Raw genomic sequence first — 15,123 nt, 5'->3', positions numbered from 1 at the left:
AGTACTATGAGTGAGAATGATCTTGGAATTGCCGTAGATCACAAGCTGAATATGAGCCAACAGTGTGATGTGGCCACAGTCTCCAAATCTCATGAGGTACTAGTTCCCCACTATTAGGCCCCTGGTTAAGCCTCATCTTGAGTACTGTGTCCAGTTCTGGACACCACACTTCAAGAAGGATGCTGACAAATTGGAACAAATTCAGAGGAGGCCAACAAGGATGATCAGGGAGCTGGAAAAAAGAAGACTCGAGAGAAGAAGATGGAGGGGAGATATAGCACTTTTCGAATACTTGAAAGGCTGTCATAGGAAGGACAGGATCTGTTCTTGATCAGCCCTGAGTGCAGGACATGCAACAATGGGTTCAAGTGACAGAAAGCCAGATTTTGTTTGAATATCAGGAAAAACCTCCCAACTGTTAGAGCAGTACGACAAGGGATCCAGTTACCTAGAGAGATGGTGAGTGTTCCAGCACTGGAGACAAGCAAGAGAAAATTGGACAACCACCTGGCAGATATCCTTTGATTCATATTCCCGCATCGAACAGAGAGTTGGACTCAACGGCCTTAGAGGCCCCTTTCAACTTCATGATTCTATGATTCCAGGAAGTATAGGCTGGGGTATTAGTTAGGATGCTTTTTTATCCCCCCCACAGAGGCATGGAGAAGCCATTTTTGCTCTCCTTTCCACTGCTCAACTGCTATGCCGATGAGGGCACAGATGAACCGCCTTGAAACATGTACCATTCCTGCCCTAAGCTATGTGCTGTAGGGCTAAGATCAGTGGTTCCTTACCTTGGGCCCCCAGACATCCTTGGCCTGTAACTCCTCCAAGCCCTTGCCAGTAGAGCGAGTGGTGAAGGCTTCTTGAAGCTGCAGTCCAAGAACATCTGGGGACCCAAAGTTAGGAACCACCACACTGAGATCACACTTTAAGTGCTCCCAGGTGGATAGTCAAAAGGAAGATGGTCTTTGGAGTTAGAATACTCTTTTGTGGTTGGGATCTTCTGATAGCTATGCTCCAAAAAATTGTGACATTTCCCATCTCTGATGATCTCTTCCCTGTAACACCTTTTGCTGTGATTCAAAGGAGTTTGAGAAGCTTTTTCAGTTTCTGTATCTAGACTGAGGCCTTGGTCACATGAGGGAGTTGTTTTCTAGTTCTTCCGATACTTTCCATACCTCTGTTGTACTGAATCGTGGTCACGCGGACTAACATCCCAAGGACTTTTAGCCATACGAATTTGTTTGCTCCTATCTGAATTGTTATGGCTGGCTACACCATGTGACTGGTTTATTTTCTCTCTTGCTTCAAGGGGAAATTGAGCCCCCTGATTTCTCCCTCTAGGGTGCGCGACTGTGCGAGCATGCTTGACTCTGAACTCCCCCCTCTGCACAGCTTTTCTCTCCCCCCCCGTGCAACCCACGGCTATTATTTCCAGCCCCTTTTGTTCTGATTGCAACAGAACCTCATTCGGGGGGAGTGGGGCAGACTCCCACACGGGGTGGGGTGGAAAATAGAACATTGATCAGGAAGGGAGTTCTGTTTCGGAAAACATCCCTCTGTTGCACCGGCTGCTCCTGCAGAAAGGCATTGCACGCAATGGATTTGGGATATCTGCAAAGCAGTATTGGCGATCACCCGCCCATGACATCGGCATGCCAATATTTCAATGTATCTTCCCCCAGGTTGGAAAAAATCATTACCCGCCAGTCATGTAATGGCAGCAGCCACCTGGTGACATACTTTTATCAAGGTAATCATGTGTGCAGTGATGGTGGCCACCTTCCTGGCTTTGTTTCTGAAAAGGAGCAGGAAAGTTCGTGCACACAGCCAATCCTGGTAAGGAATGCACCAGTACAACAAAGGGACAAAATAACACAACGCTCCTGATGATGGGGAAATGTTCTGCAGTTAACACTGCTAACCGGGAAAATGTCTTGGTCTTGACTTTGCATTGTGTGACCAGGAAAAGAGAAATACTGATCTAACTGGGGGATAACTACATAATATTTCCCTCGCGTGACCAGGGCCTGAGAGAGATTTCTGGGTTTCAGGATTAATCCCTTCCTCTCCCACTCACAAATGGTCCTACTACAGCAACAGGCATTCCATGAGAAATTGAGAAAGCTCTTTGTGAAGGGCCAGAGCCCTCTGACCCCCTGGATGGAAATGCCCAAGTGTGTGGACGGAGCTGTTTGAATCCCAGTTTGCAAATGTGACCGTGGAATGTGAATAAGGCAGAACTGAATGGTAGGCACCTAAAGAAGATCTCATAAATAGAAACTCCATAAATGAATGGCTGAACAGCACCAAATTCTGAAAAATAATACTGTTTTTTCCCTTCTCTCTCTCTCTCTCTCTCTCTCTCTCTCTCTCAATATGATATACACTACGGTGCACAACAGCTGCAGATTTCAATCATAGTATCAACATTTGTTTATAGAGATAAATTAGCAATACAATTCTGAAGGACTTTTGTGGTTCCACAGTAAAAAAAAACAATACACACACCTCTTTTTTTTGAAGATCTGTAAACTTTTGTACCCCTGGTTGATTGCCCTTCCTCTTGCTGCACCCCGAACAAATTCAATTATCTTTTAAAAATATTGTAATGCATTAGTGCTGTAGGACCACGATATTCACTAAGGATCAGTTCCAACCCCCGCTGCAGATGCTGAAAAACGTGGGTGCATTGAAGGCTATACATTACATGGTCTTTGGCTCCTTCTAGTGGCTGGTTCTGGTAAATATGCCCTGGAAATACATAAAAATAGGTATTTCTGGGGTTTTATTTAGTACTTTTCAGCCAGCAGATAAGTGAATCAGCGGATACTGATCCCGTGGATAGGGAGGTCCTACTGTAATTTTTTTTTAAAGCAGCTGATGTGAAGTACAGCTTTCTAGCTGATGGAAAGCAATCCATCTGCTCAGCTACTTGCTTTTCTTGTTCATGTGATTTTTGGAGCTTGTATTTGAAGCATTTGGGGCATCCAGAGATTAGGAGAGCAGAAGGTGGGGAAAGGGGAGAAAAAAGAGGGGAAGGGTAGATATAACTAGAAAGTGAACCTGCACTTTTTTTCTCTCTCCTTTTCAATTGTGTTGTCATAGGGAAAATCCTGGATTTGGAGGGTTTTTTTTTTGCATGCACCATAGTACCTGGAAAAACAACGAGACAACTCCTCCACTTTCATTACCCCCCCCCCCCCGTTTCTCCCTCTAAGTTTCATCTTTTCACTATGGAAGGACTCGGAGGTTGCCACCTGTCCACTTGCTTCTCATTTTTCCTTGAGGTTCTGTGAGGAGAATGAGTGCCCGCTGAGCTGCTGTTATCTGCCTTAGCTGGGCCAATATCTAACAAGGCCGAGGCGTTGTGGGTGAGATGTCCATCTTTGGTTGATGGCCGGTATGGCACTTCAGCCGACCCCAAAGTCTTGTTCCTCGCTTGGTTCTGAACTCTTTGCTGGGATGAACTGACCACTCTGGCTCTCCCGTAGGTCTGAGGGATAAGGGCATGGGTGTCTTCTTCCACTGAGGGAATCCCACCCAAAGATCCTTGATGGTCAGGAGAGACTATAGACGTTGGAGCAACGAACGTTTTGGGTAGATCGCCATAGTTGGCCATCATGTCCTCTTTGGTTTCCATAAGGAAAGGAGGCGGGAGGGTGCTGCTACGCCTGCTACACGATTCGCAGCACAACTTTTTGTAACCTGGGATGGAGCAGTACCGGGCGAGCACCTCCATCTGGCAGAAGATTGATTTGTCTCCTTGGCAAGGTTCATCTGGAAGACAAAAACAAGCATGATGGACAGTGGCATCGTGTTGGCAAAGTCTGCATCGTTTGCAAGGAACGGCACACGATAAATCATAGGAACTATGATTATAGGCTCCAGGGCTTTGGCCATCTGATGAGAAGAGAAGACTCCCTGGAAAAGACCCTGAGGTTGGGAAAGAGTGAAGGCAAGAGGAGGAGAAGGGGGACGACAGAGGATGAGATGGTTGGACAGTGTCATCGAAACTACCAACATGAATCTGACCCAACTCCGGGAGGCAGTGGAAGACAGGAGGGCCTGGCGTGCTCTGGTCCATGGGGTCATGAAGAGTCGGACATGACTTAACGACTAAACAACAACAATGATTATAGGTAGTGCCATGGAATTAATCATACATTAGGGTGAACAAAACGTGACCTCTCAGATCTTCTTGGGACTGTAACTTCCAGCATTCCTCGCCACCAGCAATGTTCCTAAAGTTTCCTAGGCATTGAAGTTCAACAACCTCTGGGAGGCAGCACACCTGCCTAGCCCATCACGCATTGAGCAGACCTTCCCCGCATATTAATTGCAACAATCCTGAAAGCCCCATAACAACATTTTGATGCAGCTTTGCACCTTCCTTACTCCCCTAGTTCTAGGCCAGACAATAAAATGCACCTTGTAATATTACCCAGTGAAGGACTGCTCACCTTGAATGACTTTGAAATGGACTTGGTTTTGGCTTAAATTGGGCTTCGTGCCAAAGATGACAAAGTTAAATTATTTGAACCTACATCTAAGGGAATTTGAAGCGCTCTCCTCCCAGTCAGATGTGAAACCACTTTCCCATGCTAATTTTCCTTGCAAGAAGCATAAGGAAACCTCATGGGCTCTAGAAGTTTCACCTGAGTGGCCACAAGAACTCTATGGCTTGGGCTGGTCTATGGCTAATGCTTGAGAAAATATATTGGTCCCAGAATCTCCCAACTAGCTTGGTCAGTGACCGTGGTGGTTGGTGGATTCCGGGAGCTGAAATCTGAAAATGTAATGTTCCAAGGTCTACTCAGGGATACTTCACAGCAGGTCATGTGGCCTAAGGGAAATCCCATGGATCACCACTTGGCTTCCAACCCAATACAGTGGTGCCTTGCTTAATGATTGCCTTGTTAAATGACAAAAACGCTTGACAGTGAAGTTTTTGCGATCGCTTTTGTGATTGCAAAACAATGTTCCTATGGGGAAAATTAACTTAATGATAATCGGTTCCCTGATTCAGGAACCGATTTTTCGCTAAATGATGTTTCGGAAACAGCTGATTGATGGTTCTAAAATGGCCACCCGCTGGGCAAAATGGATCCCCGCTGTGTATTCAGGACAGATCCCCCGCTTTACAGGCAGCGAAAATGGCCATCCCTATGGAGGATCTTCACTGGACGGTGAGTTTTCAGCCCATTGGAACACACTGAACCAGTTTCAATGCATTTCAATGGGCTTTTTCATTTCACAAGACAATGTTTTTGTAAGACAGCGATTTTCGCGGAATGAATTAACATCATCTTGCGAAGCACCACTGTAAATAGGAAGTCGGGGGGGGGGAGAAGAAAGGGCAATTACAGCAACACATTGATATTATAACCCAACACGTCCATAGAATAATTGAGTTGGAAGGGGCCTATAAAGCCATTGAGTCTAACCCCCTGGCTCAAGGCAGGAAGCCAGATCAAAGCAGATCTGACCATTTTCTCTTGAATGCCTTTCTCTTGAGCAAGATCAAACCATTCCAGAATTTAGGTCTGGTTATAAGCCAGACCTAAACTCGGCAATGATTTGATCTTGCTCCTAATGAGCTTTTGGAACAATTTTTGATCTCCCATTCGAAATGCTGATGGCCTGAACAACATCATTAATCCATCCAAGCTGCCAAAATCAGATGAGAGAGCAGGGCAGGGGAATCAAAAAGAAGAAGGCAGAACAGGATGGATTTATGTCTTTCTGTGAAATCCCAGGAGGAAGATGGCCAAGGAGGGGGAAGGGTGCAGGGATTAATCCAAAATTAATCCCTGCACCCTCTGAAATAATCCAAAATTGGGGGAGCAAAAAGTCCCCCCATTGCCTGCGTTCCAGTTTTCAGAGTGATCAGTAAGCAATATTCTTCTAGAAACAACTAAGGGACAGCAAAAATTAAACAGCTATAGCAAGCAGACATTAATGAGCATGAGGCAAAGGGATTAGCCTGCTCTTGGCGGATGCTTTCAGCTCTTTCAGGAAACCACCTACCTGAAGCTTAATAACCATGTTTTTCAAACTTAAGTGCTCTAAATGTAAACCCTGGGAGGACCGCTTCTTGGACCATCAATGGAGAATCAGATTAGAGGTGCATTTTAAAACTCCCAGTTGAGCACAACGTCCTTTAAAACACTATATACACGCTACGTTGCTGTTTTGCTCAGAGACCGGTTTCAGAGTGGAACATTAAATCCTCTCTCCCCCTGGGCAGTCACAATTTTGCACACTTATTTGTAGACCTGTCATTCAGCAGCCATTTTGGCACATGTTGTTGTTGTTTAGCCGTTTAGTCGTGTCCGACTCTTCGTGACCCCATGGACCAGAGCACGCCAGGCCCTCCTGTCTTCCACTGCCTCCGGAGTTGTGTCAAATTCATGTTGGTCGCTTCGATGACACTGTCCAGCCATCTCGTCCTCTGTCGTCCCCTTCTCCTCTTGCCTTCAAACTATCCCAACATCAGCATCTTTTCCAGGGAGTCTTCTCTTCTCATGAGATGGCCAAAGTATTGGAGCCTCAGCTTCAGGATCTGTCCTTCCAGGGGCTCATGAAGGAGGGACAAAAAACAGGCCTGTCATATTCACCGACTCTTGTGAATAGATGGCTCCATCCATTTTTGTCCATCTTTTCTTCAGTCTGAGGGAACTGCTATTAAAAGACCATCAGGAAGAGCCAAAATCTGGTGGAGCTATCTTCTCCTCAGGGCTGAAGAATGGTTGAACTCAAATCTTTCGGATTGTAAACCTTGTGGAAGGGCCGGTCTTGTCTTTTAAAAGATTGACAATGATATGTAATCCACTCTAAGAGCCTTGTAAGTACTAGAGTGAAATATAAAACCTATAGATAGGTAAAACACAAATAAATAAATGTGTGTTGGGAGCCATGCGTGGACCTTCCTACCGTAATGACCACATTTTCGAATTTCTTCAAGAAACTAGGAAATTTTCTTTTTTTGAAGTTCAAGTCTCTGAATATCCCAGCTAATATGGCCATTAGTTACCTTCTCTGGCAACTGCCAGTCAGGCTGGCCACTCTATATTTCTACATTTTGCTGAAACATTTTAATAGGACTATTTAACCTTTTCACCATTTATCCAAATGCATCTGGAGGCCTCACTGTAAATAAGCCTTTGAAAACATTCCTTGTAGGCCTGATGGGGTTTGTCAACACTACTATTATCAGTTGTTTTATGGACTGAAAAATTTACTGCAGTTTTATAGTTTCTTTCTTTTCTTTTCTTTTTATTGGGGTGTGTGTGTGAGCCACCCTGGAACTCTTTCGAAAGACTACAAAAATCTACAAAACTATCAGTCAATAAAAATAAAGACCAAAATCCACATTGAAGCCAAAACACAAATAATCATCATCACCTTAGTGATGGGAAATGGGGGGAAATAACCCCGTTATTATAGTGTTAAACATTTCCAGTGAGACACCTCTGCTGTTCCAAGGGAGTAAGAGCCACTACTTGTAGTTTTTCAAATAAATCTCTCAACACAGATCTACTGCAGCAGCTAAATGTGACCATAAAAATAACAGAAAAGTATGTTGAAGGAGTTTTCTTTAAAAAGAGAAACCCTAGAAAGCAGTATCCAATGCACTGCACACTAAAAGTCTCACAAATAGGATGAATTATCCCCTAATGGCTGAGAATTGGCTGAGCGGAGAGTTAAGCCAGAGGAAGCTATGCTGAAGCCAAGCCTGTCCCATCTTTGGGACACTGGCAATTACATTACTGTTGTTTAGTCGTTAAGTCGTGTCCGACTCTTTGTGACCCCATGGACCAGAGCATGGCAGGCCCTCCTGTCTTCCACTGCCTCCCAGAGTTGGGTCAAATTCATGTTGGGAACTTCAATGACACTGTCCATCCATCTCATCCTCTGTCATCTCCTTCTCCTCTTGCCTTCACATTTTCCCAACATCAGGGTCTTTTCCAAGGAGTCTTCTCCCTGGAGGCATTTACTTAGTGCTAACCAAACTCTGGCCTACATTTATGTTGCCATAGCAACTCTTAGTCTGCACTGAGAAGGGTTTGGATCTGGTGTAACTTAGGTCCTCCCTTTCTCTGCCCCCCATTTCCCCCCTATTCCACTAGCCCCAGCCATAACAGACTCATTGAATCACCCCTCATCAATTGATTCAATGGGTCTGGTCTTGCTGGGAATGGCCACTGGGTTGAGTCCAATGTTTCCCCAGTCCATCTGTCTGTGTTCAGCCACAGACAGGAAAGGATCCAACAGCTGCCTTGAACTCTGAGCAGCCTGTCTTACTAGGTTGTGCAGTGAACCATTCACAAGACCAGTTCAGCTGTGTGCCAATCAATTGGGAATGCCCATTTCCAGTTGACTTCACACTATCATATACACTGGATTGCGATTGGGACCACAGGGCTGTGTAGAAACTAGGAGAATCAGCCCACATTAATTTAAACCTATCTTTTATTAGCATCCTAGCACATCTTCATGGCCCATGAACTAAGCAGAAAGCCCTGTACAAGGTTCCCAACCTTGGTCCTCCAGATGTTCTTGGACGACAACTCCCCAAAGCCTTCACCACCACCTCTGCTGGCCAGGATTTCTGGGAGTTGTAGTCCAAGTATATCTGGGCACCCAAGGTTGGAAACCACTGCCCTAGCTAAAGCCAGCCAACATGGCAGCCGTGGTGGTAGATCTAAGACCTGTCCACACAAGAACATATATGCTGATACATGAGATTTCTACCCATTCCAAACCCTCTACAGCAAATGCCTGAATATGAATTATAAGGTAAAGGTAAAGGTTCCCCTTGACATTTTTTGTCCAGTCGTGTCCAACTCTAGGGGGCGGTGCTCATCCCATTTTCAAGCCATAGAGCCAGCGCTTGTCTGAAGTCAGTTTCCATTGCCACGTGGCCAGCGTGACTAGGGAACGTCGTTTTACCTTCCCGCTGAGGTGGTACCTATTTATCTACTTGCATTTACATGCTTTTGAACTGCTAGGTTGGCAAGGAGCTGGGACAAAGTGATAGGAGCTCACTCCGTCGCATGGATTCGATCTTACGACTGCTTGGTCTTCTGACCCTGCAGCACAGGCTTCTGCGGTTTAGCCCGCAGCGCCACCACGTCCCCCTAGTATGAATTATACTGCCTGGTTAATGCTTCAAATTGATGAAGGCTATAATAATCTGCTACCTATTCATTTGGAAGTCAATTCCATTTAGCTAAATGACATTTACATCTCAGCAGGCATTTATAGCAGCATCATGTAAATGAGGAACCCCCGGGCAGAATATTTTACAACAGAACTAGGAAAAGTTACTTTTTTGACCACAGCTGTCAGAATTCTCTATCCAGCAAGGCTACAGACAGATTTGCGGAATGGTAATCTTACTTAGGGACGTGGTGGCGCTGTGGCTTAAACTGCAGAAGCCTCTGTGCTGCAAGGTCAGAAGACCAGCAGTCGTAAGATCGAATCCACGCGATAGAGTGAGCTCATGCCTAGGCGCAGATCGCAGGGTGCGCCACGCCCTTGTCCCCGGACACCTGCCTAGGCAGGAGGAGAAGCAGCCAGCGCCGGACAGGCCCCTGGATGGAATCAAGGGAGCCATGTCTCGAAAAGTTTGGGAACCACTGCTTGACCACAAGGAATTATTTCTCTCCTCCACCCATCTCTGCCACAGAAGGCGGAAAGCAATCCTTCCACCACAAATAGGCCCATGAAATGCCAGGAGGGCCCAGTGGCTCACCCCTACTCTAAATACACAGGGGTACTTGTTTCCTGGTGCTTTTATATTTTCCCGCCCTCCCAAATTTTGTTGATTCAGTGCGCTTCAAAGCTTTGCAAAGCCCTGTTCCATAGACCATGTGGGTGGTGATGTATCTTCAACCCCAACCCAGTTGCCCTGGGATGGAGTCTTGGTGGTCAATAAATAATGTTTTCTGCTTCTGGGCAAAAGACAAACACCCACTGATTCTCACCTCACGTGGGCAGATCGAAACAAAGACCACCCCCCTAAGTTTGATGAGTTTCTTGAGAATTCAGTAATGGCACCTCCTGCTGCTTTTGTTTTGTTTCCCCTTTTTCACGGCCGAGGGAGCCACGCTGAAGGGGGTGGCCATTTAGATCAGAAAGGGGAACGCTTGAGCCTTGAACTATCATTTCCCCGTCCCGTTCCTGAGCCACACTGTCTCATCTGCTCCAAGCCCCCTCAACCCTACGGTAAGTGAATCCATCTATGCCTGGCGCATCACTAATCTTCTGTCTGGTCCTTGAAGCTATGAAGTAAGACGATTCTGTCAAACAGCAACGTGTCAAGAATGGTGGTATAATTGTGCCACTCGGCAGGGTGGCAAAGCGCCAGCCCTTTCTTCCTGCAGCAGATCCCTGCCTGATTAAGACAATTTTGACAGTTTTCTGAGCCCCAACATTTGCCTCAGCATAAACGCATGCAGGGTCAGCTAAAATCCAGAAAAGCAGCCACCCGGAATCTCGTCCGTCTGGCTGCCAGGAAAACTTTCATTCTCTCCTCCTCCCCCAAGCCAACCCCATGTGCATCATTTTATGCATTTGTGTGTTGCGCTCAGCACTGCTTTGTGACTGCTGGGGTAGCTTAGTGCTTCAGGTCGCTGTCTGTCGAGCCAGAAGTTAGAAGTTCGATTCCCTGCTGTGCCTTCTTGAAAGGGGCTACCCAACGAACCATAGAGTTCCTTCCACCTCTGCAGTGTTAAGGTTATTATGATTATTATTAAATTACACTGGACTTGCAAAATTATCTTGTCAGTTTCCCAGAAATGCTTTGGGATAGATCTGAAGAGAATGACGAGATGCTGGATATGAGCTCCCTTCCTTTACTCTCAAGTGAGAATGTACGGAAGGCTGAGATGTAGGATTAAGAGTCCTAATTATTTTAGAAAGAGATCTACAGGTAGGAAAACCCTGTTTCACACAAAAGGAAGCAACTGTGCGGGGTCCGTTTTTTGACCTAGCAGTCCGTTCTTTGCTTCCCTCTAGTGTCCAAAACATGACAAAACGTTTAAGCTTCAGAACGTTTCTGCACGAGCTACTTTTGTCACACTTTGTTTGATGCACATCTCATGAACGATGTTTCCACAGGTTCATCTCTAAGCGGACACCAGTGCCCTAGTTTTTGAAGTGTGTCTTTTCTAGGAAACGTTATATTTCTGAGATCTCCTCTTTTCAGGGTCTACAGAGAGCTCTGGCCATGGAGGAGAGAGCCAGTCTCATGAGTTGTCCACCACAAAGGTCTACAGCCTGCTCCTCTACCTGCCAAAGTCTAGATGGACCACAGCTTCAGTTCTGTGCCTAGGAATGTTGGCCCGTGAGTGAGTGAACAAGAGAGATTTCCTCCATGTAACTCAAGCACCTCTTCTGACTCATTTCCGCCTCAGGTTGGAGGGCATCAGGTATGAAATGTTGCAAGAGCTGTTGTGGACGCCAGCACTGGGTCTCCCCAAGGGTTAGGAGAGAAGGGAATGATAGACCTCACAAGGGTCAAAAGAAGAGGAAGGGATTTCAGCTTCTTTCAGTGGCTGGAAGACAGCCTCAACCATTTTGCACACTGTCTTGGTGAGGCCCAGGCCCATGTCATCCACAAGGCACTTTGTTGTTGTTGTTGTTGTTTATTCATTAAATCATGTCCAACTCTTTGTGATCCCATGGACCAGAGCATGCCAGGCCCTCCTGTCTTCCACTGCATCCTGGAGTTGGGTCAAATTCATGTTGGTCCTGTCCAACCATCTCGTCCCCTTCTCCTCTTGCCTTCACTCTTTCCCAACATCAGGTCTTTTCCAGGGAGTCTTCTCTTCTCATGAGATGGCCAAAGTATTGGAGCCTCAGCTTCAGGATCTGTCCTTCCAGTGAGCATTCAGGGTTGATTTCCTTCAGAATGGGAAGCACTTAAGACCTGTTCAACTTACAAAAGACCCGCTTCTCTTGGTTTTTTGTGGATTGAGCCAGCTGCTTGTATTTTTTTGAGTATCCTCATTGAGGGGATAAATGGCTACAAAGCCTGTCACAATGACCACCCCTGTTTCCAAACTGATCACTCCACCATTGCCCGGATAGACACACCTGAGGAAGGAGCTTGCAAAGCAGAACAGGTGCCTGCACTTCTCCATTAATGTGGAAAAGACAGGATAATAATGTCTTTTGATCCACAGGATTAGGAGTCATTGATCTAGAAACACCTGTCGCCAGCAATTAACGGGACTGTGTTGCAGAGAAACCAGACCTGTCTTATGACATGACATGCGGATGCAGCTAATGGCAAAATTCTGCTTACCGTTGCAGGGGGCGAGCTTGCAAACTCTCACGGACTCCGGCTTCTCTCCATCACATTGGTCACCAGAGCGACACAGGACCTGCCTGGATTCAGTTCCTTCCCCACAGGTCACAGAACACTATTGGGGGGAAGAAAACAAACAAGCACCATGGTCGTACGGAGTACAAAAATTCTACAAGGAGATTTGTAAGTGAGTGAATCAAGAGCACTCTGCCGAAGTGGAAAGGAGATGCATATTCACCAAGGTTTTCTCCCCGTTTAAATGATTTGTGGACTGCAAGGCTTTGAACAGAAGCAAGGACATATCTCATGGTTTCCCACCAGGAGGAAGCAACGACAACTGTCAGATCCTTTTCAGGTCCAATTCCTTCCCAAATTATAGGGGTAAATTGGTATCCACAGGGAACTGGTTCTAAGACATTCTCCACTGATGACAAAATGTGGGGGTATGGAATGCTACACACTGCATGGTCTCTGGCTCCCTCTGGTGGCCAGTTCTGGTAAATATACCCTGGAAATACATATACAGTGGTATCTCGACTTGCAAATTTAATCCGTATTGGAATTAAGTTCGCAGGTCGAAAAATTCATAAGTCGAGTCAAACTTTCTCATTAGAATGCACTGAAAACTATTTAATCTGTATCTGCTGTTTTCCGTTCATAGGTCGAGGCATTAGTTCCCATAGGAACTAATGCAAAGCCGGTTAATCCGTACTCTACCACTAGGGGTGAATTTTTTCTTCTTCTTCTGATCTAGGGTGAACTTAGGTCAAAAAAAGGGGGTGCAGGAAAGGTTTTTTTTACTTTTTTGTTTTTAAGTCGAGGCTCTGTTCGCAGGTCGAACCGACTTTTTGCAAACGGAGCCATTCGTAACTCGAATCATTCGCAAGTAGGGACGAATGCAAGTCGCGGTACCACTGTATATATTTCTGGTTTTTTTTTTTAATTTAACATTTTCAGGCAGCAGATAAGTGAATCAGCGGATACTGATCACATAAATGTGCAAGATTAAAATGAAAGAATAGGTGTACTTTAATTGTACTAACCAACAACAACAAAAATTGTTCTTCTTTCTGGCTCAAATGTTCCTTTAAGCACTAAGCTGTGTCCCCTTTGTTCCAATGTTACCAAAACATTTCCAGTTAGCGCCTGGCAAAGGACTTCTTGCTTCTGCAAAGAGTAACTGGATTTGTGTGTGTGTTGTTAAGAAAGAGGACTATGTTGGTTTGTTTGAACTTGGAGATCAAAACTAGAAACTTACTGGACTCCACGGCCAGGTCTTCCACTGCGCAGGACACGGTGTTCTGTTACAAGACCTGCGACTCTCAGGCCGATCACCACTGCAGTACTTGAAATGAACGGAGCGGTTTGCACCATCATGGAGCGGCTGAATGCAACGCACCATCCTGATCTGATAACCGGACATCCCACAGGTTTTAGTGCAATGCTCCCATTCTTCTGCTACCCAGCTGAGACAGGAAAAGAGAGAGGGAAAATTATCCGACCCCATGTACAAAGCTCAAAAAATGTACAGTGGGGTCTCGACTTACGAACTTAATCCATATTGGAAGGCAGTTCTCAGGTCGAAAAGTTCTTAAGTCGAATCTGCATTTCCCATAGGAATGCATTGAAAACCATTTAATCCGTATCTGCTCTTTTCGTCCATAGAAACTAATGGGAAGCTGCTATTCTGCCTTCTGCCACTAGAGGGGGATATTTTTTCTTTTTTCCTTTTAACCTAAGATGACTTAGCTTTTAAAAAAGGAAAAAAAGAGTTCGTAACTCGAATCTAAGTTCGTAAGTTGAGTCCATATATTCCTATGAGAGTGGTTCGTAAGTCGAAACGTTCGTATGTCAAACCATTTGTAAGTCAAGACCCCACTATACATGCATGCGTAAACATTTGGATTTTCAAGAAAAAGTTGGTGGAAATGATTTTCGAACTGAATAGGGGAAGGGATTGTTAGTAGTGTATATGTAGGGTCTCCATATCTGCTGGAGATTGGTTCCAATCCTTGCCCGTGGATGCTGAAAAATATGGATAATAGTGAATGGTATGTATCTTATTACTAGAAGTGGCCATTAGAGAGAGACAGAGACCATACTATGTGTTTGAACCACAAAAATACAGAGCATGGTTTCTGGCTCCCTCTAGTGGCAAGTCATGGTAAATATACATTGAAACATGTATTTCAAATTTTTTATTGTAATATTTTGACACCATGGATAAGTAAAACTGCAGATAGCAATCTGGTGAATATGGTGGTTCTATTGTATTTAAAGTAAGATCATGGCCACTGGTCCCATCACCTCCTGGCAAATAGAAGGGGAAGATATGGAGGCAGTGATAGATTTTACTTTCTTGGGCTCCATGATCACTGCAGATGGAGACAGCAGCCACGAAAGTAAAAGACGATTGCTTCTTGGGAGGAAAGCGATGACAAACCTCGACAGCATCTTAAAAAGCAGAGACCTCACCTTGCTGACAAAGGTCCGCATAGTCAAAGCTATGGTTATTCCTGTAGTGATGTACGGAAATGAGAGCTGGACCATAAAGAAGGCTGACTGCTGAAGAATTGATGCTTTTGAATTGTGGTGCTGGAGGAGACTCTTGAGAGTCCCCTGGACTGCAAGGAGATCAAACCTATCCATTCTGAAAGAAATCAACCCTGAGCAATGTGGAATTGGGGTTATACTTTATTCTGTCTGTGTTTTAAACTGAGTGATTTCCTGGACTGATACGCTGATCAATGCATGGCTCTCCTTTGAAATGTACCAGTTCTCTAAGGGTTGTGATGCTCTTT

The 15,123-nt window shown here is 45.3% G+C and overlaps 1 protein-coding gene across 1 annotated transcript in view; it reads right to left on the bottom strand.

Annotated features, from left to right (window-relative positions):
* Positions 1–997: 997 nt before the first annotated feature.
* The window catches only part of ADAMTS3 (ADAM metallopeptidase with thrombospondin type 1 motif 3), a 135,793-nt gene continuing 121,667 nt past the window's right edge, over positions 998–15,123 (bottom strand). Inside the window, exons 20-22 of the mRNA XM_073002096.2 lie at positions 13,581–13,788; positions 12,320–12,437; positions 998–3,783 (exon numbers count right to left, since the gene is read on the bottom strand). Coding sequence (XP_072858197.2) covers positions 3,227–3,783; positions 12,320–12,437; positions 13,581–13,788 — 883 coding nt within the window. The 3' untranslated portion in view covers positions 998–3,226. The remainder of the gene's footprint in view (positions 3,784–12,319; positions 12,438–13,580; positions 13,789–15,123) is intronic.

The sequence above is a fragment of the Pogona vitticeps genome, chromosome 5 (assembly GCF_051106095.1).
Source record: "Pogona vitticeps strain Pit_001003342236 chromosome 5, PviZW2.1, whole genome shotgun sequence".
Lineage (NCBI taxonomy): Eukaryota > Metazoa > Chordata > Lepidosauria > Squamata > Agamidae > Pogona > Pogona vitticeps.
This window is presented reverse-complemented; position numbering and strand designations above follow the sequence as displayed.